The sequence below is a fragment of the Heteronotia binoei genome, chromosome 11 (assembly GCF_032191835.1).
Source record: "Heteronotia binoei isolate CCM8104 ecotype False Entrance Well chromosome 11, APGP_CSIRO_Hbin_v1, whole genome shotgun sequence".
NCBI classification, from domain to species: domain Eukaryota; kingdom Metazoa; phylum Chordata; class Lepidosauria; order Squamata; family Gekkonidae; genus Heteronotia; species Heteronotia binoei.
The window spans coordinates 82,202,413-82,225,602 of NC_083233.1; the positions used below are offsets into that span (position 1 = coordinate 82,202,413).

General features: G+C 49.3%; 3 protein-coding genes across 3 annotated transcripts in view; 2 read left to right on the forward strand and 1 right to left on the reverse strand.

The window, feature by feature from the left end:
• USP30 (ubiquitin specific peptidase 30) overlaps positions 1 to 6,525 on the forward strand; it is a 31,320-nt gene extending 24,795 nt beyond the window's left edge. The window contains exons 11-13 of the mRNA XM_060250396.1: positions 383 to 569; positions 2,488 to 2,596; positions 4,995 to 6,525. Of these exons, the coding sequence (XP_060106379.1) occupies positions 383 to 569; positions 2,488 to 2,596; positions 4,995 to 5,259 (561 nt within the window). The 3' untranslated portion in view covers positions 5,260 to 6,525. The remainder of the gene's footprint in view (positions 1 to 382; positions 570 to 2,487; positions 2,597 to 4,994) is intronic.
• Positions 6,526 to 7,991: 1,466 nt separating this feature from the next.
• On the reverse strand, positions 7,992 to 13,296 carry ALKBH2 (alkB homolog 2, alpha-ketoglutarate dependent dioxygenase). Its single transcript, XM_060250397.1, has 4 exons — positions 13,087 to 13,296; positions 11,369 to 11,669; positions 9,760 to 9,958; positions 7,992 to 9,590 (listed from the first exon to the last, which is right to left on the reverse strand). Exons 2-4 carry the CDS (start codon positions 11,649 to 11,651, stop codon positions 9,290 to 9,292), a joined length of 783 nt encoding a protein of 260 aa, XP_060106380.1. The 5' UTR covers positions 11,652 to 11,669; positions 13,087 to 13,296; the 3' UTR covers positions 7,992 to 9,289.
• A 102-nt stretch (positions 13,297 to 13,398) lies between these two features.
• UNG (uracil DNA glycosylase) lies at positions 13,399 to 22,801 on the forward strand. The gene is made up of 7 exons (XM_060250398.1): positions 13,399 to 13,648; positions 14,160 to 14,366; positions 16,426 to 16,521; positions 19,466 to 19,563; positions 19,781 to 19,869; positions 20,356 to 20,534; positions 21,658 to 22,801. Exons 1-7 carry the CDS (start codon positions 13,550 to 13,552, stop codon positions 21,796 to 21,798), a joined length of 909 nt encoding a protein of 302 aa, XP_060106381.1. The 5' UTR covers positions 13,399 to 13,549; the 3' UTR covers positions 21,799 to 22,801.
• Positions 22,802 to 23,190: the final 389 nt, after the last annotated feature.

The window sequence follows — 23,190 nt, forward strand, 5'->3', positions numbered from 1 at the left end:
CAGGCTGGATCAGGACATGGCAGTCAAGGGGAGGGACGGTGGCTCAGTGGCAGAGCATCTGCTTGGTAAGCAGACGGTCCCAGGTTCAATCCCCAGCGTCTCCAAAAAAGGGTCCAGGCAAATAGGTGTGAAAACCTCAGCTGGAGACCCTGGAGAGCTGCTGCCAGTCTGAGAAGACAAGACTGACTTTGATGGACCAAAGAGGGTCTGATTCAGTATAAGGCAGCTTCATATGTTCAGTATGTTCAACACATATCTCCCTCTTCAGCTGCTCATGAGAAGCAGGCAGGCCGCCGTGAAAATCCTTTTGGCTGCCCTCTTCTTGCTTCCAGGACTATGCCAGCCTGCTCTGAGCAGCCCTCTTTTCCCCCTTGCTGTGCAGCTGCCGCAGTGTCTCTGCATCCACCTGCAGAGGCTGAGCTGGTCCAGCCACGGCATGCCTCTCAAGCGGAACGAGCACGTGCAGTTCGGCGAGTTCCTCGTCATGGACATCTACAAGCATCGCTTCCCTGTGCATAAACCAAACCCGAGGAAACAGCCGGAGGCATTGCCCGATGCAAAGTCTCCAGGTATGTGGGAGAAACAACACACACAGTTTGTGCATGGCTCACAGAGGAGGCTGAAGTTCTGTCACGACCCTGGCCTAGTGAGGCCTGCAAGCCCCAGGGAAGCCTGCCTGGGAGCTATACTGAAAAGCCTACATTTCCCAGGATCCCTTCTGTCCCTCTGATTGGGTGGCCAGGGTTTGGAGGGAAACTGGCCCAGAGAGGGGTGGGGCCTGGGAGGAGGAGATGAAAGGACCAAGGCCAGGAAGGGGGTGTTCTTTTCCTAGGAGGCAGAGCTGAGGAAGAGCTGCTGCCAGGAAGAGATCCTTGCCCTGTGAGGAGGGGTGAGTAGGCTCAGGTCTGACGGACAGTTTAGGGACTGTATAGATAGAGAAGTTAGGGCATTTGTTTATTTCCCTTCACCCTTTTACTGGTTACTGCACCTTGTTAATTTATATTGCACTGAAATAAACCTTTTTGTTTTTCACTCTGTCTGGTCTTCATGCCTATTATTTGGCCTAAGCTACAGGAGGCCTGAAGGGCTTGGGAGGGGACTCTGGGCCTTCTCAAGGGGAACCCTTAACTCAGAGTGGTGGCAGCAATTGGTAAGACCCCCCTGAGTCGTGACAAGGTGGGGAGGGAACGTGGCTCAGTGGTAGAGCATCTGCTTGGTAAGCAGAAGATCCCAGGTTCAATCCCCGGCATCTCCAACTAAAAAGGGTCCAGGCAAGCAGGCGAGGAAAACCTCAGCTTGAGACCCTGGAGAGCTGCTGCTAGTCTGAGTAGACAATACTGACTTTGATGGACCCAGGGGCATCTGATTCTGTATAAGGCAGCTTCATATGTTCATATATGTTCATATGTCTAAGGGGAGAGACGGTGGCTCAGTGGGTGGAGCATCTGCTTGGTAAGCAGAAGGTCCCAGGTTCAGTCCCTGATATCTCCAACTAAAAAGGGTCCAGGCAAAAAAGTGTGAAAAACCTCAGCTTGAGACCCTGGAGAGCCACTAAAGGGGAGGGACGGTGGCTCAGTGATAGAGCATCTGCTTGGTAAGCAGAAGGTCCCAGGTTCAATCCCCAGCATCTCCAACTAAAAAGGGTCAAGGCAAGCAGGCATGAAAAATTTAGCCTGAGACCCTGGAGAGCTGCTGCCAGTCTGAGTAGACAAGACTGACGTTGATGGGCCCAGGAGGGTCTGATTCAGTAGAAGGCAGCTTCATATGTTCATATGACAAGTTCCAAACACAGAATAAGAAATACATGACTTGACATCCAGCGCCAGTCCCACTGTTGAGCGTATTGTGCCCATCTCAGTTATTCTGGCCGTGCACAAGTTTCGTATGACTAGGAGGTGGGGTGCAGGGAAAGGGGTGGTGGTAGGTATTGTTTCCCCCCATCACCCCAGTCTTAGCTGGCTGTACACCTGGCCAGAAGGATTGGAGATTGTGCTGAGTGTCCCTGATATTAGAGGCAAGATCAGGAACGATAGATACATCAACCCCAGTGCAACCAGGAAGCATCTTTCTTTATCCTTAACTGCCCCTTTTCTCCCGTACAGGTTTTTCTTATTGCTTTTATGGTTTGCTGCTGCTTAAATGGATCTTTGTTGTAAGCTGCCCTGAGCCCGCATGTGGGATAGGGTGGGCCATCAATCCAAAATTAAATTAAAATTAAAGGAGCCAGGACTCTAAGAAGACCTCCAAGTAACCATTGAAGCAGCCTTGTAATTAACTCCACAGGATGTTTTGAGTCCCCTTCTCTGGTAGTCTCTTGTGCCTCCAAAGGAAAAATAAAGGGGACCAGCTTTTGTAGTCCTTCCCTGTCTGGCCCTGGAAACAACTTTCCCTCCCTGTGGATGAGAGCCAGGGAAGGGCTGCTCAGTCAGAGAGCACTGGAATGCAGGCAGTTTAGTTCAGTGTTTAATTGTGTTGCTTCTCTTGCAGATGTGGAACAGCTGGATGGTAATAAATCCTCCCTTGTGAACGGTACCTGCTCCCCATCATTGCTGACCTCCCCCATAGTGTTTCCCTTCGCAGCAGTTTCTGACTATGGGTAAGCCAGATGCTAGCAGCAGCTGAAGCTCCCCAGGGGGGGGAACGGTCCAGCAGAGAAGCAAGTCCCCAGCTCTCTCCATTCCTCATTGACAGCTAAGGGATTGCTTCTGTTGCCCGCCTGGATCCCTTGTGCACAGCTCATGGGGTCAAAAACCCAGATGAAATCTTGGCCCGTTTGAAGAAGATATTGGATTTTTACCCCATCCTATGCTAGAGTCTGTGCACTTAATCACTACACCAAACTGGCTCTCAGAAGACAGACACCCTGTGAGGTGGGTGGGGCTGAGAGAGCTCTCACAGCAGCTGCCCTTCCAAGGACAACCTCTGCCAGAGCTATGGCTGACCCAAGGCCGTTCCAGCAGCTGCAAGTGGAGGAATGGGGAATCAAACCCGGTTCTCCCAGATAAGAGTCTGAGCACTTAGCCACTACACCAAACTGAGACCTGTACATGTTTGCCCCCTCAGTTTCTGACAAGACAGGATGCTGCTATAGAAGTGAATAAAGGGGACTACATTTTTTAAAAATTATATTTTGGGTTTTTACAAAATGCCTTTCTGCCCTCATCAAGGCCACTAGGGCGGTGAACGGAATAAACACAAACATCATAAAAGTCATGGCTTAAAATACAGCTAAAACAACACACACAATAACTCCTAACCCATAGCATCTAATAGTTTCATTTTTGTTTAGAGAGCCAGTCTGGTGTAGTGGTGAAGTGCGCGGACTCTTATCTGGGAGAACTGGGTTTGATTCCCCACACCTCCACTTGCACCTGCTGGAAGGGCCTTGGGTCAGCCAGAGCTCTCTTATCTGGGAGAACCGGGTTTGATTCCCCACTCCTCCAATCGCACCTGCTGGAATGGCCTTGGGTCAGCCAGAGCTCTTTTATCTGGGAGAACCGGGTTTGATTCCCCACTCCTCCATTCGCAGCTGCTGGAATGGCCTTGGGTCAGCCAGAGCTCTCTTATCTGGGAGAACCGGGTTTGATTCCCCACTTCTCCACTTGCAGCTGCTGGAATGGCCTTGGGTCAGCCAGAGCTCTCTTATCTGGGAGAACCGGGTTTGATTCCCCACTCCTCCACTTGCAGCTGCTGGAATGGCCTTGGGTCAGCCAGAGCTCTCTTATCTGGGAGAACCGGGTTTGATTCCCCACTCCTCCCCTTGCAGCTGCTGGAATGGCCTTGGGTCAGCCAGAGCTCTCTTATCTGGGAGAACCGGGTTTGATTCCCCACTCCTCCCCTTGCAGCTGCTGGAATGGCCTTGAATCAGCCATAGCTCTCTTATCTGGGAGAACCGGGTTTGATTCCCCACTCCTCCACTTGCAGCTGCTGGAATGGCCTTGGGTCAGCCAGAGCTCTCTTATCTGGGAGAACCGGGTTTGATTCCCCACTCCTCCCCTTGCAGCTGCTGGAATGGCCTTGGGTCAGCCAGAGCTCTCTTATCTGGGAGAACCGGGTTTGATTCCCCACTCCTCCCCTTGCAGCTACTGGAATGGCCTTGAATCAGCCATAGCTCTCTTATCTGGGAGAACCGGGTTTGATTCCCCACTCATCCACTTGCACCTGCTGGAATGGCCTTGGGTCAGCCAGAGCTCTCTTATCTGGGAGAACCGGGTTTGATTCCCCACTCCTCCGCTTGCAGCTGCTGGAATGGCCTTGAATCAGCCATAGCTCTCTTATCTGGGAGAACCAGGTTTGATTCCCCACTCCTCCACTTGCACCTGCTGGAATGGCCTTGGGTCAGCCAGAGCTCTCTTATCTGGGAGAACCGGGTTTGATTCCCCACTCCTCCGCTTGCAGCTGCTGGCATGGCCTTGGGTCAGCAGCCATAGCTCTGGCAGAGGTTGTCCTTGAAAGGGCAGCTGCTGTGAGAGCTCTCTCAGCCCCACCCACCTCACAGGGTGTCTGTTGTGGGGGAGGAAGAGAAGGTGATTGTAAGAGAGCCAGTTTGGTGTAGTGGTGAAGTGTGCAGACTCTTATCTGGGAGAATTGGGTTTGATTCCCCACTTCTCCACTTGCACCTGCTGGAATGGCCTTGGGTCAGCCATAGTGGTGAAGTGTGCAGACTCTTATCTGGGAGAACCGGGTTTGATTCCCCACTCCTCCACTTGCAGCTGCTGGAATGGCCTTGGGTCAACCATAGCTCTGGCAGGGGTTGTCCTTGAAAGGGCAGCTATTGTGAAAAGCTGTCAGCCCCACCCACCTCACAGGGTGTCTGTTGTGGGGGAGGGAGATAAAGGAGATTGTGAGTCGTTCTGAGACTCGAGTGGAGGGCGGAATATAAATCCAATGTCGTCGTCGTCTTCTTGGTGTGGGATTGCAGAGTTGTGGCATATAAAACATCTCATCACTCTCGTTTTCTCTCCTTTCTTCCCTCCAACTCCTGCCCTCGTAAGCTCCCCAGCGTATCTCTACCGTCTGATGGCCGTCGTGGTTCACCACGGGGACATGCACTCGGGACACTTTGTGACGTACCGCCGCTCCCCACCTTCTTCCAAAAACCCGCTGGTGGCCAGCAGCCAGTGGCTGTGGATTTCCGATGACATTGTGCGCAAAACCACTTTGCAAGAGGTCCTCTCGTCCAGCGCCTACTTGCTCTTCTACGAGCGCGTCCAGTCCCGGCTGCAGCAGCAGAGCAAGGAACTCCGAGCAGAGGAATGACAGGGACAGAACACAGGTCCCGCGGATACGCTCCTGCGAGGATGATGGCGCTTCTTCCGGCCCTCACAGATGATTCCTTTGCAGGCCTCCAGTGGCCGTCATTGGCTCCCGCCACCCAAAGTCAGCACACTAACCTCGTGCTCTTCTGCGTGCGTGTCAGTGTTAGAGAAGTGTTCCCATGTGTCGGTAAGAGCTCTCCGCCGGTGAATTTCACACCGCGACTTCCCCCGACTGCACGATTTTTGCCTCCGTTTCATGTATCGTGGTGAAACTAGCGTCAGGGCTTCGAAGGCGGGGGAATGCACCTTTTGGACCGTGTCGTGACCTCTCCGGCCAGAGGGACGTCGAGCACCTCTCCGTCCACAGAGAACTGCCTTAGAAGAATGTGCCGGAGTCCCAGATGTGGCACAGCAACTGGTTTGTTGGTAGCCCAGAAGCAGTGAACACAGCACCCTATGGCCAAGAGATCCAGGGGTGGCTGCAGACCATGCTTTCTGCTCCTCTTCTCACTCTTCCACCATCTTTACTGTCTTCCTCTGCTGCTGCTGCTTCCCTTTTGACCCCCCCCCCGGCTCTGCCACATCTGTCTGTACTGTTGGCTCTCTGTGCCAGCTTCATTGGAGCAAGACATGCTGGATGTGTGAGTTTCCATTCGCTGCGGCATATTTACCTACCCGGAAGCTGCAGCTCACCTCTCGTGCGACCTCACCTGCTCCAGCCAGGACGATGTCTGTTGGCCCCTCCCATGCCAGAGGCAGAGTAATCCCCGCCCCAGCAGCCGGGGCAGAGCTCAGCTGGCAAGACCAAGGTGGGAAGGCGAAGAGAATCAACAGTGAAGTGCCTTTGATCTTCCATAGCATCCATAGACAGGATCCATCCTGCACAGTCACCTCCTTTAAAGTTCCCAGGGGATCAGGAAGCGGGGAGGCGCCAGAATTCTTGGCTCCCTGCAGCATCAGAGTCTGCAGCCTTTGGGGGCTCCGCGCGGTTGAAGCTGTAGCAATCGAATGGGAAATGGAGGCCCCACAGAGCACGGTTATTTTACCCCCACCAGCAACGCTCTTATGAATGTCAGCATCAAAACGACATGACAGAGTGATTGCAAGATCACGCTTCCTTTTAAGCGCCCAGCTCTGCAATGAAACAAACGGCCTTTCTGGTTTCCTTGTGATCCAGGCCACCCCAAAAGCCCTGCTGCGTGTCTTTGTGCCAGTTTTAAACCTTCGGACCTTTTTTTTGTATGTTTTAAAAGCTACTTCTGCCAAATATGACCTGTGGTTTTTGTGTTCCGGGGTTGGGTGTGCATGGAATCCAGTTCTGATCGATGAGAACTGGCTTTTGGCGCTGCGGAAGCTGAGAGAAAGAAGCTGCCGCGGCGGTTGCTCCCTAGTGCCCCCCCCCAACAGATTGCCACTGCACGGCTTCTCCCTTTCCCTGTAACGCACAGCAGCCTGGCTGATACAGCTGTGCTAGGATTTGTGGCCACGAAGCACTTCCTGAGCATTAAGTGGTATGGAAGAGAAGTCTGCTAATCTGAAGCACATGGCAACTTCTGCTTCTAAAGAATTGCATATTACCCTGTCGCAGGTGTGACATTCCCCCGGGGAAGCAGCCCTAGCTGGTTTCTGCACACCACCAAATGGTCATGGGCTGCTTCCTTGGGCTGTTCTGTGCAGGGCTGCTCAGTGAAAGGGAAGATTGGGCGGGGATGCTTTAGATCCTCTAGGGGGCACTGGCTGGTGCCGTGGCTTGTGAAGGCAGCAAAAGGCAAGGCCTGGTGGCCACAGGAGAAACAGCATGGCTGCCCTAACTCTTGGGGATGCCCACGCTCATGGTTTTCTCAGGCTCAAATCTGGCTTTGGAGTGCCCTACGAGGATTGAGTTGGGTGGCCTCTGTGGTCACTTTAAGCTTAGTAAGGGGAAGGAGAGGAACGGCATACTTCTGCCGTTGCCTGCAGAGGCTGAACGCTGCTCTTCACTGTCCATGTTGGTCTCTTTGAACCCTGTTGCTCCAGGTGTAAGAACAGTCATCAAAACAGGGCAGTAATTGCAGTCGGCATCTCCAATCTGTCAAGCGGAGGGCCTTTTCAGTCTGCACGCTGGAGGTGGGTGCGCGTGTGCGCTTTGTTTCTATAACCTCAACTGCAGGTTCAGGTAAAGGCCAAGTCATGTGGTTGGCTCTGCCAAACACAGATGCTGTCAGAGCGCTGCACCATGAAGTAGGTCAGTGGGAATGCAGCCTGATTCTCTCAGGGAAAGACATTCTGGGAAATATATACTTGGCTGGAGTGAGCGGCTAGCGGCAGAATGGATGCGACAGCCCTGATAACTGGAAGTTTTCTGATCTCTGTACGTATTAATAAAACACTCTGTACTGCTTATCTGTTACGTTTGCTCAGGCTGTTACAGAAAAGACTTGTTTACTGGCTTTGCAGAACACCAATAAAACAAATAAGACTAGTTAGAAACTTAGGCGGCTAACCTGGAGACAGCCCCCTTCCCTCTCTCCACCCTGGATTCTCACACAGCTCCCAGCAACCTCCTTGATAACTTTCCCAAAACACCCTCCACCCCTTGCACTCCTCTTGAGTAAAGCCTGCTGTGTCCTTAATTGGCACCCTTAATCAGACAGATGTGCTTATGGTTGTGCTGTCGCTCCTCAGTTGGCCTGCAGCACTGGCACTGCTGTGAGCATTCATCCAAGCATGAGTCCAGTGTAGTTTCATGCAACATGGATGTGTTTCTGGCAGACTGATTTTTATTGATAAAGTGTTTTTGAATTGCGGTCTGTATTTGAGACAGCAACATCCCAACTGAGTAGCTCAAAAACAAAAATCACATTTGTAGCCTGGAACCAGGGTTTTTCAGAAAGCTTGACTCGCTGCTGAGTATATAATCCTTCCAACTCCTGGGACTCTGGCAAACAGGCCTGGAAGGCTTTTATATAGTTCTCAGGCTCTGCAAACCCTGTTACCTTGACAAGTGTTTTAAAAACATTCTGTAGCTCCTAAACCCACATTCAGGTCTCTTGAAAGTGAGGGGGGGGGGAAAGGCTGTCTTCAGCCTTAGATTTCCTCTGTGCACTGATTGTACTGTGCACTGATTTCCTCTGTGCACTGATTGTACATGGCTAAGATTGTGATGATATTGGATTTATATCCCACCCTATACTCTTAGTCTCAGAGCTGCTCACAATCTCCTTTACCTTCTCCTTCCTCCCAACAACTAACACCCTGTGAGGTGGGTGGGGCTGAGAGAGCTCTGACAGCAGCTGCCCTTTGAAGGACAACTCCTCCAGTAGCTATGGCTGACCCAAGGCCATTCCAGCAGCTGCAAGTGCAGGAGTGGGGAATCAAACCCAGTTCTCCCAGGTAAGTGTCTGCACACTCAACCACCACACCGAACTGTCTCTACTGTGGTAGAAAGTTGCCTAATACTGGCTCCAGGATAAGAGGGAGAAATAGGATTCTCCTGAAAGCAAGGAGCAGTGACCAATCTGGATGCCAGTGAGTGGAATAAGGGCTTCCAGCTGTAATGTCAAACTGCTGGATCAGGCCTAGATGACTGTGTCAATTCTTCTGGGTAGAGACTACTTTAGAACTGCTGTGGAACACAGTCCTAGCACGTTCTGTTCCCAGTTCAGAAGGGAGGCATAACCAGAACAAGGTACAGCCCCCTCTCCCTTTTCTGCAGCTGCACCATCAAAACGAGACCACTGAAGGCACATCAGCCAACCTGTACAGACCAAGCGGTCACCTCAAACGTGAACAAAACCAGTACCAAAACACTGGTCTTTGCTACAGGTCTACCATAGTGATGCTCAAATGTTCAGCTGAGCTCACGGGTTCCCTTAACTTCCTGGTTCAAAAACACCGAAGCAGGGATACTTTCAGGCATGGCCCATCCACATTTTGTGCTGCCCTCCTACGGAAGTGATTAAGAAGGCGGCTGTCGATGACTTTAAAAGAGGATCCATTTCAAGAGGGATGGGCAGGTGGAAACAACAGGCGTGCATCCCGCCCCTCCGGTGCTAGATGGTCATCACTTTCCGAAAGGTGAGGTTGATTCTCGGAGCCAAGACCTTCTTGCGGCTGGGCAAACTGTGGTACCAGTAGCGGTTGGTGGGGAAGTTCATCATCAGCAAACTGCCGTGTTCCAGCTGCACCTTGATGGCCTCGATGCGGCGTGAGGTTCTTCTGCCTCGGGAAGCCCCGTGCCGGAAGACAAAGTCCCTGCAGGCCCCAAAGGAGACGGAAGCGATAGGGCTGCGAGGGACCAGCTCCCTCTCGTCGTCCCTGTGCTCCCCGATGTGATCGTGTCCATCTTTGTATCTGGGAAGGCAGAAAAGACCCACTCTAGCTCTCGCTTCACTTCTGCCCCAGCTGAAGTCCCCCAACATCTGCCAAGGGCGGACCCCACGCACGGAGGTGTCAGCACACACCGTCAAGCGTGGCAGGCAGAGCTGCAAGCCCTTCGTGTCATTCCGGCTTTGAAAATTACCTGTTAATAAGAACAAAGTTGAAGGTGTGGCTTGTGGCCTGCTGGACCTGGTCCCTGATATGCTCCAGAACTGGAATCCATGGTTTGGGGGAGAAGGTGACACCCGAGTAAGTGTAGGTCAACCCAGAGTCGCCGTAGGTCACCTGTTTCCTTGGAATGTTGTGCCACTTGCCGAAGACCTGCAGTTTGGTCAAATCTCCTGTTGGAAAAGAAGTGTGAAAAAGCTCAAGATGGGTTTCTACATCTGGATTGGCATTTGTCAAGAGACCCCGAAAGGCCCGTACTACATACAATTTGGGGAGGGACGGTGGCTCCGTGGTAGAGCATCTGCTTGGGAAGCAGAAGGTCCCAGGTTCAATCCCTGGCATCTCCAAAAAAAGGGTCCAAGCAAATAGGTGTGAAAATCCTCAGCTTGAGACCCTGGAGAGCCATGAATGGGGCTGTGGCTCAGTGGTAGAGCATCTGCTTGGGAAGCAGAAGGTCCCAGGTTCAATCCCCGGCATCTCCAAAAAAGGGTCCAGGCAAATAGGTGTGAAAATCCTCAGCTTGAGACCCTGGAGAGCCGCTGCCAGTCTGAGAAGACAATACTGCCTTTGATGGACCCAGGGTCTGATTCAGTAGAAGGCAGCTTCATATGTTCAATCCGTTAAGGCTGTGGTTTTGAAACCACGGTGGTCCAAGGAACTTTGAGACAGCTATGGCATTGCGGTGAAGAGCGGGGGACTCTAATCTGGAGAAATGGGCTTGATTCCCTCCTCCTCTATGTGCAGCCAGCTGGGTGACCGCGGGTCAGTCACAGTTCTGAGAGCTCTCTCAGCCCCACCTACCTCACAGGGCATCTACTGTGGAGAGAGGAAGTGAAAGGCAGGGTTTAAAACAACTGTTTGCGTGTGTTTCGGTGTCACATGGGGTGTCTTCCTTGATATTAGTAAATGGCAGACAAGCTTCTCGCAAAGAAAGACAGCCATGGGTATCAATCTGCAAGTTACGGCAGCTGTAGAGCGTTGACTGTATCATAAAACACATTTTTGGCTCGCACAGGTCATTGGTGAAGCCCAAGAAATCTACTCTGCCAGTCCGCATCAGCAGAGCCTATACCCCAGAATTTTCTGTGATGTGCATGGATGAATCCATTCAAAAGAGATTCCCACTCAATAGTGAGTCTGAACTTTATTTTGAGCTATAGTTACCTGCCATCAAGTTTTCAGGAGAGGGATTTGGCCTTTTATTTCATTAAATACTACTTTTCTCCCTTTCTCTCTACTGTTTATTTGTTCTTAAATGCGATCCTTTCCCTTCTCTCTATCGATTTTAAGCTCCTGTCTTTTCCTTCATCCCTTAAGAAGTTGCTGGCATTGTGTTAACTGTCAACAAGAAAGTACACATAGCTGTTTTTTTAAAAAACAACATTTAAAGTGAAGTTGAAAAAGGATGTAGCAACACTGAAAACGAATGACTTAGCTGCTGCACTTGCTTATGGTTGCTATTTTGACAGCAACAACAAAGTAGATTTTTAATGCAGCCTTCCAGATAGCTAATTCCTGCTCAAAGATTCAGAGGGTGAGCTTTGTCCCACCAGCTAAACATTAGACTCCAGGCATTAATTTACCTTCAAAGTATTCTACTTCCTTTTCCAATTCCTGGAAGAGCCCATCAGCCTTGGCTTTGCCAAACAGGACTGTGTAGCTGCAGTTCAACCCCTCAGCCCGAATTTCCCTCCAAGGGCTGGTCTGCATCTGGTGGGGCTCAGCCAGGGGGGCTACAGGGAGCCTGGGTCTTTTCTCCTCCACTCCGTTCTTTTCCTTGGTACAGTCTGTATCCTCTTCCTCTGGCTGATGCTTTCTCTTCTCTGGTGTGAGTTTAAGAGCTCCTCGGACTAGGAATTTATCCATTTGCCAGTCGCAAGACACCTGAATTTGGGGAAGGGAGTGAAGAATAAGTTTACATTCAACAAAACTACACAAGGCGCTGAATGGGATGTTGCTGGGTATGGAAACAGCAAAGTCCTGTATTCCGCTATATATTTTCAGCCATCCAATCAAGTGGATTTTTAGAAGGCTTAGAAAAAGAGACAGGAATCCCTTCTGCATGTGGTGCCCAAGACACTTGTGGGAGTTACTCAAACAGATGGCTTTCAAAAGAATCAAAAGCTACGCTCACAGGAGAGATGTCTGGGGGCTATCTTAAAAAAACCAAGGAAGGGAGAGCCCTGTATCCATGCTTCTTCATCTGGGATAAAACGGTAGATAAATGTATAAGGTGAAAGTGAGTAACAGGGTGGGCAGGTCCACTGTGCTGTTTTTGGAACGGGGGGGGGGGGGCGCACCTGGCTGTGAAAAAAGCATTGAACAGCAGCAGAAGGATGGAGAGACGTTGCACGGCTGGGGAAAGCAAACGGATTGTGAGATCTGCAGTGGCCATCTGTGGTCCCTGAACAGGCATCTACAAAACTGTGCGGGCTGTGCAGAAAGGGGGCAGAGACAGAGAAACGTTTCTTTCCTCCTCCCCCCATCCCAGGACACCTGTAAAGCATCGCTATTTCTCAGTAACCAATCTTTTGTTGTTAAATCAAAAGTTGCTTTATTGTAGAAACAGAAGCTTTACCAAGGACAGAATCCTTGGAAGTAGTAAGGCATACATGTTTACATAGTTACTATATAGGATTACTTCAAAGGATAGTATACAGATGCAATTTGAGTCACGGGTTCAAAGGTTACTACATAGTATCTCTTTTATTACGAAGGAATTTAGGCTATTACAAATATCTCCCTTTCTCACACTTCTCCGAGACCTGATAAGAACTGTCTGTGTGAATCCAGGGGAGAGGGACCTCACAGCTTTACCAGCCAGGTTGTAGCGTAAATATCCTTGGGCTAGATAGATTTACTGCTTGCCCAACCGTTGTAAAGAGGAGGGGGCGGTGGATACTAGTGGCGTGCTCTCTGTCTAGGAAACCATCACGGCACTTAGAAATATGCATGCTTGACAACACCGACTGGCCACAGATTCCTATCCGGACAGGCAGAAGCAGGGGTGGCCAAACTTGCTTAACGTAAGAGCTACATAGAGTAAACGTCAGATGCTTGAGAGTCGCAAGACAGGAAGGAAGGAAATAGATGGGGGAGGGGGAGATGAAAAGAAAGCAATTTTAACTTTACATGCACCCTTGGCGAAGTGATTCAGAGAGAGCAATGCCTTCTCCAAGGCAGCTGCAAGGACAGCGGAGGCTTCAAGAGCCACACGTTGTGTGTGAAAGAGCCACAGTCTGGGCAAAAGGAAAAGCTGATTCAAGCAGCCACGAGCACTCGCCTGGGCGGACAAACTCACCGAGGAGGAGTCGGGACCTCCTGCCGCCCGGTCACTTACTCGGAAGGAGGCCCCCGTCCCTGCACTGCCTCTTGCCTTCGTTCACACGTTACTGCCCCGAACACGCGAGTCAGGGGGAGTCGCGCGTCTGAACGCCCCCGCTCGGCCCGGGCAGCAAACCGCCCTGCTGAACGGCCAAGACGAGTCACGCAATGCGCATGCGTCAGGCACGCACGTGTTCCCCGTCCGGCTTGTTTGCCCACTACGTCGCGCATGCGTAGACCGAACCCCTCCGATCAAGGCCGCCCCCTCGGCGTGCGCATGCGCGCTCGTTTTGGCGCCAGTTTTGGGTTGCGGGGAGAACAAGAGCGGGTCGCGCTGCGTGAGGGGGGAGGGAAGCGGTGGCAGCAACGAATCCTTCTCGGCTCCGGACCGGGCTCCTCCAGAGGTGCAGCGCCGCCTCCCGCCTGCGAAGGGAGCCGCCATGATCGGGCAGAAGACGCTGCTCTCCTTCTTCGAGGCGGCCGCGCCGCCCGGCAAGAAGCGGAGCCGCTCACCGGAGCAGCCAGGCGAGGCCGCCGAGGTAAGGCGAGGCGGGAGAAGCGGCCCTTAAAGCCCACAAAGGGGGCTTTGAGAAGTTTTCATTCATTGCTTGAATTCGCGCGCGTTGGGAAAAGGCGCCCTCAGAGGCAGCGACCAATCGGAAGCGCTCTTCGTCGAGCTTTAACCAATAGAAAGGAGCTTGGGGGCGGGACTAAGCGTAAACCAATAGGGATTCAGGGCGTCCTTAGCAACCGGAGGAGGCGGGACGGATGGTAGGCACTCTGTTCGTATCGCGGCTAACTAATAGGGAAGTGGGAGGGCGGGACTTGTTTGACAGTCCAATAGGGAAGCGGGGGTGGTCTGACGGGCCTGTTATTTTGCCGCGAAACACCCGCGTGTTGTTCTCGGACCGGAAGTTGTTATTGGAAGTCTTGTCTTGGTCGCAGCCGACTATGGCTGCTTCGGCCGCGAAGACTCTGGCCTCCCTTCCCCGCCTCCCTTCGCCTCCTTCTTCCCTCCTGCCCCACTGGTGCTTCCTTGGCTTTTTCCAGGCCTGCTCCCCCAAGAGGTCAAAGGCTGATATTGCCTCCCCTCGGTCTCCTCCTCTGAGTCCGGAGCAGCTGGAACGGATCCGGAGAAACAAAGAGGCGGCTTTGCAAAGACTCGCTGCCCGCACTAACAGCCTCGTCCCCGCGGAGATCGGGCGCAGCTGGAGGGTCGCGCTGACTGGGGAGTTCTCCAAACCCTATTTCTCCCAGGTAAGCACGAGGCACCGCCATTCGCTGTCAGTCCTGAGCTTTCTGCCCTTGCTTGGCGATCATAACAACTGAACCCAGGAGCTGTTGCGTGTGACTGCCCACTGAGCCTGATCGCTTTTATATGAAGCTGACCCAGGGCTTTTTGTAACAGGAACTCCTTTGCATATATAATAATAATAATAATATTTTATTTAGGCCACACTCCCCTAATGTAGCCAATCCTCCGGGAGCTTACAGTACGCCCTGTACGAAGAGCCTTGCAAGCTCTTGGAGGATTGGCTACATCAAGTAGGTGTGGTCTAATATGCAAAGGAGTTCCTGCTACAAAAAAACTCCTGAACTGACCTATTGTGGGTCAAGTAGGAGGTCAGCATTGTCCCTTCTGACTGGTTGCAGCTACTGACTTCCCACACATTTTGGTAATTGAGATACTTAAACCAGGTGCCAAAAACTGAATCTAGGTTCTTCTGTCTGTAAAGCAGGCGGCCTTCCACAGATTACTACTACCTACTATAAGTTTGTATTTTCTTGTTTTCTGTTTCCTACTCCTATTTTCCTTTATTTAACTTTACATTGTTACTTAATATGTTCCATTGTCTGGGGACCAGCTTTATATGTATTGTAAGGTACTTGATGTATTTTTATTATGTTTTTGTCTTAGTTGACAGATTATTCAGCCCACTGGATAGATTGGTCAAAGCACCTTCCTTATATATGTTTGGAGTATGATTTCTCTGTTTGAAATCCAGGGCAGTTAATACAATTTAGTTGTTGCTCTCCTCTTCAAACACAATGCAGCATTTTGATTTTCACAACATTCATTTAAAATATATACCCATTTTTTCTTGACACTTCAGGACTGAAGGCAGATAAAAGTTGTACAGTTAGTTAGTTATTAATGCTTTTACCTGAAAATTGAGGTGATTACAAAATTGATTGATACAATAGGAGCAGTATGCAGTAAATATTCTAAATAAAACAGATTCTAGAAGTTAGAAAATAGTGCCATAAAAACTGCATAATAAGGCCAAACTTAAAAAAATGCAGAAACAGGGTTTCAGAAATTAAGAGTGTGTTACAGTAGTCTAACATCCCAGTTACTGTGATGTGGATCCAATCTGGCCAAGGAAAAGAGTAATCTTCCAGGCTAAATAATTTGGTATGACCCTTGTACTATTAAGTAAGTCAGTGAGGGTCAGCTGAACTCCCCCAAATATGAAATGTATAATGCCTTCCAAGATCTCTGCCTTCCCCACCTACATCACCTTTGTCTTGACAGGATTCAATTTCCGCTTGTTCATCTTTAACCATGCAGTTGAAAAAAATCATATAAAAACATTAAAACAGAAATAGTGCATTCAAATCATATTAAAACTCTTCATGCCTCTCTCTCTATGCCTTTTGCCAGAGTTTAGTTTGTCTCAAAAGCTGCACAGACTAATTCTGTCTGCAGCATTGATTGAAAGCTAGGAGAGCAGAAGCCCCCACTCTCTTCCAGGAGATTGCCCCATAACTATGGAGCACCTGCTGAAAAATCTTCAGCGCAGAGTGTTGCAGGACCTACTGTAAACAAGTAATGTAATGAAAATAGAGCTTGCCGGTAAGAATGAAGTTGTTGTGCAGGAAAATGCATCCCTTGAAAGCTAAAACAAGCAACTGTTCTGGTTCACCTGTGAATTCCCCACCACTGCCCCCCAGAAGAAGGAGCCCCTCCCACTGCATGAGGCTTGCATTCTCTCCCCCTTGCTACAGAATGTGTGTTCCTTGAGTGGTCACATTTTTGAAAGGCTCACCTCAGAAGCCATCATTACATGTGATTTCTCCTCCTCCTCCTCTCTTCTTCTAACAGAACATTTGGCTGGCTGCTCCCTTTCAAAGACCTGATTCTTGACAGAAGAAAGTTTTATTCTTTTTCAACTTGTAGGCAGCTAATCAGTGCATAAACTGGCACAACGCATAACGTGGCCTGCTATAAACTTACCTGCCTCTCTTGTCCATAGGGGGTGGGATTTTTTTAAAAAAAAAGTCTTCTAAAAATTTCTCCTCTCTCCCTAACCAGCTAATGGCCTTTGTTGCTGAGGAGCGCAAGCGTTACACTGTCTACCCACCCCCAAATCTAGTCTTCACTTGGACCCAGATGTGCGATATCCACAATGTGAGTAATCCTGAAAGAATCTCCATGGGGCAAGAGCCAGTCATGGACTGAATCTGTCATTCAGGCCTCGCTTAGTGACTGGACATCACCAGTAGTACCTTCCTAATGTACAGGTTTCTGCTAGATAGGAGGCCCAGATAGCGGCCACTGCCAAGTCCGCATTTTTTCATTTTAGGCGGGCAAGGCAGTTGGCTCCTTTCCTGGAGGACGACGACCTGGCAACAGTGATCCATGCAACGGTCACCTCGAGGTTGGACTACTGCAATGCCCTCTACATTGGGCTGCCCCTGTGCCGAACCCGGAAGTTGCAGCTAGTGCAGAATGCCGCTGCCTGGCTGTTGTTAGGGCTCCCTAGATGGGAGCACATTCAGCCGGGGCTTCGGGGACTGCACTGGCTGCCGATAACATACCGAGTTCGGTACAAGGTGCTGGTTATGACCTTTAAAGCCCTTTATGGCCTGGGACCTGCCTACCTTAGGGACCGTCTTTCCCCACATGTTCCCCAGAGAGTGCTGAGATCGGGGTCCCAAAACCTTCTTACAATCCCTGGGCCAAAGGAGGCCCGTCTGAAAGTGACCAGAGACAGGGCCTTCTCGATTGCAACTCCTTGTTGGTGGAATCAGCTCCCGGACGAGGTGAGGGCCCTGCGGAGCCTTGAACAGTTCCGCAGGGCCTGCAAAACAGTCCTCTTCCGGTTGGCATACAATTAATTGTTATCGGAATGCCTGAACACTCAATCTCGAACACCAGATTATTTAATACTGGAATATTGAAGAATTGATTTAAGGAAGGTAGCATAGTACATACTGAAGTGAGTTTTACGTGTTTTTATGTATTTTATAGGTATTTTATGTATTTTATTGTATAATTATAATTATTAATGTATTATTAATGTATTTAAATTGATTTTGTTGGTTTTTATGTTGTAAGCCGCCCTGAGCCCACCTCGGTGGGGTAGGGCGGGATATAAATCGAATAAAATAAAATGAAAAATAAATAAATAGATACACATCTTGATGAACCACAAAGGAGTGTGGTTTAGGAATCCTACCCAGCCCTCAAAATCTCCAGAACGTAGAAGTGGGCCAGTCTACAACCATCCCTTTCCTTTTGACTGACTCAGCTGATGTCCTTTTCCCATGCTTCCTACAGTATGCACAGTTCTCTCTTTGGGGGTGGGTGCAAAGCAGTGTGTGATTGGTTACTTTACAAAATCACCTCCTCCCCCTTCTTGGAAACTCCTCCAAGTATGTAAAGGCTCTTGGCTTGTCTCTGGGTGGCCGATTGTGCTGCTGCTCTGGTCACAGTGGAGCGCAGTCACTTTACTCTTGGAGGAGTAATAGATAGGTGGTAGCTGGGAGTGGCTTGCTTAAGGCCATGCAGTGAACTTCTGACTGAGCTTGAAACAAGGACTTCCATAGTGTGCATCTCATGCTTCTCTTCTAACCACTCCACGGAGGAAGTATGCATGCACATGAAAGCTTATATCCAGAATAATACTTCATTGGTCTTAAAGGTGCCCCGGACTCGAATTTTGTTCTGCTGCTTCAGACCAATGCAACTATCCACCTGAATCTTTTGCCAGTTTAATGCAAGAGATTGAGAACCTAGACTGCCTCCAGGAGTCAGTTTGGTGCAGTGGTTAAGTGTGTGGACTCATATCTGGGAGAACCGGGTTTGATTCCCCACTCTTCCGCTTGCACCTGCTAGCATGGCCTTGGGTCAGCCATAGATCTGGCAGAGGTTGTCCTTGAAAGGGCAGCTTCTGGGAGAGCTCTCAGCCCCACTTGCCTCACAGAGTGTCTGTTGTGGGGGAGGAAGGGAAAGGAGATTGTAGGCCACTCTGAGACTCAGATCAGAGCTCTCGCAGGAGTTGTCCTTGAAAGGGCAGCTTCTGGGAGGGTTCTCTCAGCCCCACCCACCTCACAGGGTGCCTGTTGTGGGGGAGGAAGATATAGGAGATTGTGAGCTGCTCTGAGTCTGATTCAGAGAGAAGGGCGGGGTATAAATCTGCAGTCATCTTCTAGTGCTGAAGTGTGTGGACTCTTATCTGGGAGAACCGGGTTTGATTCCCCACTCCTCCACTTGCACCTGCTGGAATGGCCTTGGGTTAGCCATAGCTATTGCAGGAGTTGTCCTTGAAAGGGCATCTGCTGTGAGAGCCCTCTCAGCCCCACCCACCTCACAGGGTGTCTGTTGTGGGGGAGGAAGGTAAAGGAGATTGTGAGCCATTCTTGAGACTCTTTGGAGTGGAGGGTGGGATATAAATCCAATATCTTCTTCTTCTCCATCACTGGTTGGACTTATTCATGCCTCTGTGAAATTGTATTTTGAGCAGTGGGTCCAAATTCAATGATGGTGATTTGAAGAAGGGAGAGCCTCTTGAAACACGTCCAGTTTAAACCCGGGAGAGGTGTCATGACTTATCTAAAGTCAAGAGCTCAGAGGAACACTACTGGAAATTATCCAGAGTTTTGGAAACTAACTAGAGACTTCTATATGGACTTCTTTTTTTTGCATTCTAGACATGAATTATGGTTCTGGAAATGTAACTTTGCATTCTTGAGTGCATGAGCATGTGAATAACAATTATGCTATTTTATGTAAGATACAGTGTTATTTGTTTTGTGGTAATATAATACACGAGGCAAAGGCCCCACTCCTTCCCATCACAAAAGGCATGAATCTCACATCAATTAACATGAATCAAATCCTATATTTTATTGTATATTGTGCCGAGGCAAACCCAGATTTGCCACTGAGCTTTCCAGAGCCCCTTTTCCCAGCACATGTTGTTCTTTCTCCTCCTTCCTTTGCAACATACCTGGGAGATAGGTGTAACCTGCTTTGGAGTTCTGACCAACATTTTGGGTATTGCAGACCCCCATTGAGAGCAGGAATGGCCAAGGGTGGCTGTTAAGCTTTTCTGCTTTTGCAACTTCAGGTGAAAGTTGTCATCTTGGGCCAGGACCCGTATCATGGACCCAGCCAAGCACATGGCCTCTGCTTCAGTGTCCAGAGACCCGTGCCACCTCCACCCAGGTAAGGTTTGCCTTTGCCTGCATTGCGTTAGGATCAGACACACACAATCAGTTCTCAGTGGTCTTCCTATTCAAATCAGCATGCCATTGCTTTTAAATGGGTATCCGATTGCTGCCCACATTAAAATGGGTATTGCAGACTACTTGAAACAAAGTTGTTTATTAGGAAGTGTTTGGAAGGCGCTGTTGCAAAACCCTGTTTCATTGTTTGTTTGCAGCCTAGAAAATATTTACAAAGAGCTTGAAACAGACATAGAAGACTTTTCTCATCCTGGCCATGGAGACTTGACAGGGTGGGCCGGACAAGGTGATCGAGTTTCCTCTTTTGCTTTCTAGACTGGGCTCTTTCCTTTGTACCCCATCAGCATCTGGCAGGAAGGAGCAGATTTCTTCCTCCTATGCCCCGGCAGACATTGGAGAGTCTCCTAGATCATTTGGCCGCTCCTGGCAAGGAAGAATCCGCAGGGGCTACTGCTACAGCTACATCCCCAGCCCTAGCCGTCTTTCTGCTGCTGTGAGGTTACCCTCCCTTGTGCAAGCTGTGCTTCTCCGTCATGGATGGCAGCTGAGGGAAGTCAGACAAGCTTATTGTTGCGTTCAGGTTAGGCCAAATGCACACTTTCTGCAGCAGATGGATTTGTGGTTTGTCCACCTGTGTATCCCCATGTGCTTTAGCCTCATCTTTATGCCTTCCTCATGTATCCCAGTGAACCCGGACCACGTGCATCTGTTGTGTAAACCATCAGTCATTGCTTGCCTGTGCTCATGCCTTCCTGTGTTGTGTGTACTTCAGGAGTCCTCTTGCTCAATGCTGTCCTCACTGTCCGAGCGCACCAAGCCAACTCTCACAAGGAGAAGGGCTGGGAGCAGTTCACGGATGCGGTGGTGTCCTGGCTGAACAAAAACCTGGACGGGCTGGTCTTCATGCTATGGGGAGCCTATGCTCAGAAGAAGGGCAGCGCTATTGACAGAGTAAGCACATCTGGCCTTTTCCATTCATAGAGAAGTCAAGTCTGCTTGGGCAGCTCTTAGGTTGGCTTAGCTGGGTAGGATGGCATGCAGCAAGGAGTCTAAACCTAAGTTCTTACTTCCAGCAGTGAGACCTCTGTGTTTAGAAACTAGTCACTGCTAGCTACTGAGTATGAAGACTGGATTTCAGAGGTTGGGTGCATCTCCCTTCCAATTTTGATCTTCACCAGCAAAAGAGAGGATACTGATCCAGATAATTTTTTGACCTGTCGTGCTGCAATAATCATTCTGCAACACAGACTTTTTCCTCCTTCACACAGTAGATCTTAACCACTCTATGCACAAGAAAAAAGTTTTGAGTTCAGTGGCATCTTCTAATACCAACAAGGTTTTATTCTGAGTATGTTTTTGGACACAAAAGCTTATTCCTGGAAATAAACTTTGTTGGTCTTAAGGGTGCCCACTGGACTCAGATTTTGTTCTTTTGCTTCTGACCAACATGGCTACCGACCTGAATCTCTACTCACTGCAAGCCCAAATGAGAAGTCCTGGGTCTGTAGCACCCTAGGCAAATGAGACTTATTTTGGTGACCCCTTTATTTGGTCCTGGCACAGTGCAGTAAAAAGGTAAAGGTAAAAGCTAACCCTAACCCTGTGCAAGCACCAGTCATTTTCGACTCTGGGGTGATGTCAAATCATGACATTTTCACAGCACTTTTTACAGGGTGGTTTGCCATTGCCTTCCACAGCCATCTACACTTTCCTCCCAGCAAGCTGGGTTCTCATTTTACCGACCTCAGAAGGCTGAGTCAACCTTGAGCCGGCTACCTGAACCAGCTTCTGCTGGGATCGAACTCAGGTCATAAGCAGAGAGCTTGGACTGCAGTACTGCAGCTTTACCACTCTGCCACAGTGCAGTAGGGTTCTTGAAATTCTGGTTTGTTTGATTCACCTTTAGGTTCCTGGATAAATGCCCAAGATTTAGATTCTGCTGCTCTGTTTTGAAATTTAATGTTCACTGCCTTCGGGGGAAGGGGGGCTGGGTTGTTTTTAATAATAAATTGTGGTGGTATATTAAGCACAGGTGGGGATGATGGTGAAATTAGCTCTCTCTGCTCTCTTGCAGAAACGCCACCATGTCTTACAGACGGTTCACCCTTCGCCCCTTTCTGTGCACAGGGGTTTCTTCGGCTGCAAGCATTTCTCAAAAACAAATGAATTGCTGCAAAAATCTGGAAAGAAGCCCATTGACTGGAAAGCACTTTGAAAGGCTTGTGTCCTTTTGGGAGGGTGCTGCGTCTAAAACAGTGACATTTAAGAGACTCAATCTTAAGAGCTTGAAGGAGTCCAGAAATTTTATTGTTGTGTTTGAGACAAGTGACCTAAACAGTCTTCTTCAGCCCTTTGTTCTGGATTAATTCTATCAACTGGGTGGGATTATTCCGAAGAGTCTTTTTGAGGCTTAAAGAAGTTGGTATAAAGAATTCACCTTCCAAGTGCATTTGAGCACAACTTAGAATTGGCTGTAAGGAGCGATGTAACGTCTTGTTCTCAGGTCACTGCCCAAGAAAACATTCTGTTCTGTGCTATTATAACACACTTCTTCCCCCTCCCCCCAAATCCCTGTCTTATTACCTGTTTTCGAGGAACATGCAAGTACCTCTTCACCCTAACAGCGAAGAAGCTATTTTTCATTTTGAACCTCTTACAAAAAATCCTGCTAGCAAAGCCGTTGCAGCATTCAGGTCTTCCTATGTTCCCCTTTTGTAAGTGATAGGCTATAAGCTTTGCTGTGAGCCACAGTGCTCCACGTCAGCAGTTTCTGTGGCCTGAAGAGACTGATGATCTGTAGCACCATCGGTATGGAAAGATCTGTGGTGCTTGTACATCCCCATGCGAATGTGGGGAATGTGATCACTGGTCCCTAGCCTGTTGCATTTAGTCCTCAATGTTAACGCTGCCATGCCCCGGATCTCTTGAGGATCCATTCTAGGGCTTGTTCCCCCACAGGCAAGGGCCAAAATGGGGTCCTCATAAAGGCATCTCTGCCATTCAGTGGGGGAGGGACCCATAAATGGCTTTATCATCTTGGATTCCTGAGAAGCAAAGTTGGTTATCTGAGTTGTATGCAAATTGCGTAAGGGGGGGGGTCTATACTGGTATATTTTAAGTACCAAATTAAGATGCATGCATACTTCCTGTAACACTAGTGACAAAGTTGGTTTTTGGAGTCACTATATTTTTTTAAAATAAACGTCTGTTTTGATACATGTTCCTTGTCATTAATTGTGCTTGTTGATGCCGGCCTTAGGGTTTTCTTGGTGACCTTTGCACTTCATGCATTCACACTGCACTAAATAATGTGGTTTGCAACTGGATTTTTACTATATAAGAACAGCAAAAATCCAGTTGCAAAATACAACTGTGAGAAGAAAAAATGGAAAAAGCCCAAAGAAGCCGAAGTGGCTCCATAAACAGCTCTCTAAAGACTTGAGAAATAAAAAAGACTCCTTTAGGAATCGGAAGGAGGGCCTTATAACCAAGGAGGAATATAAACAAATCACCAGTGCTTGTAGAGAAAAAGTTAGGAAAGCTAAAGCTCAGTATGAGCTTAGGCTGGCCAACGATGCTAAAAACAACACAAAAGGGTTCTTTTCTT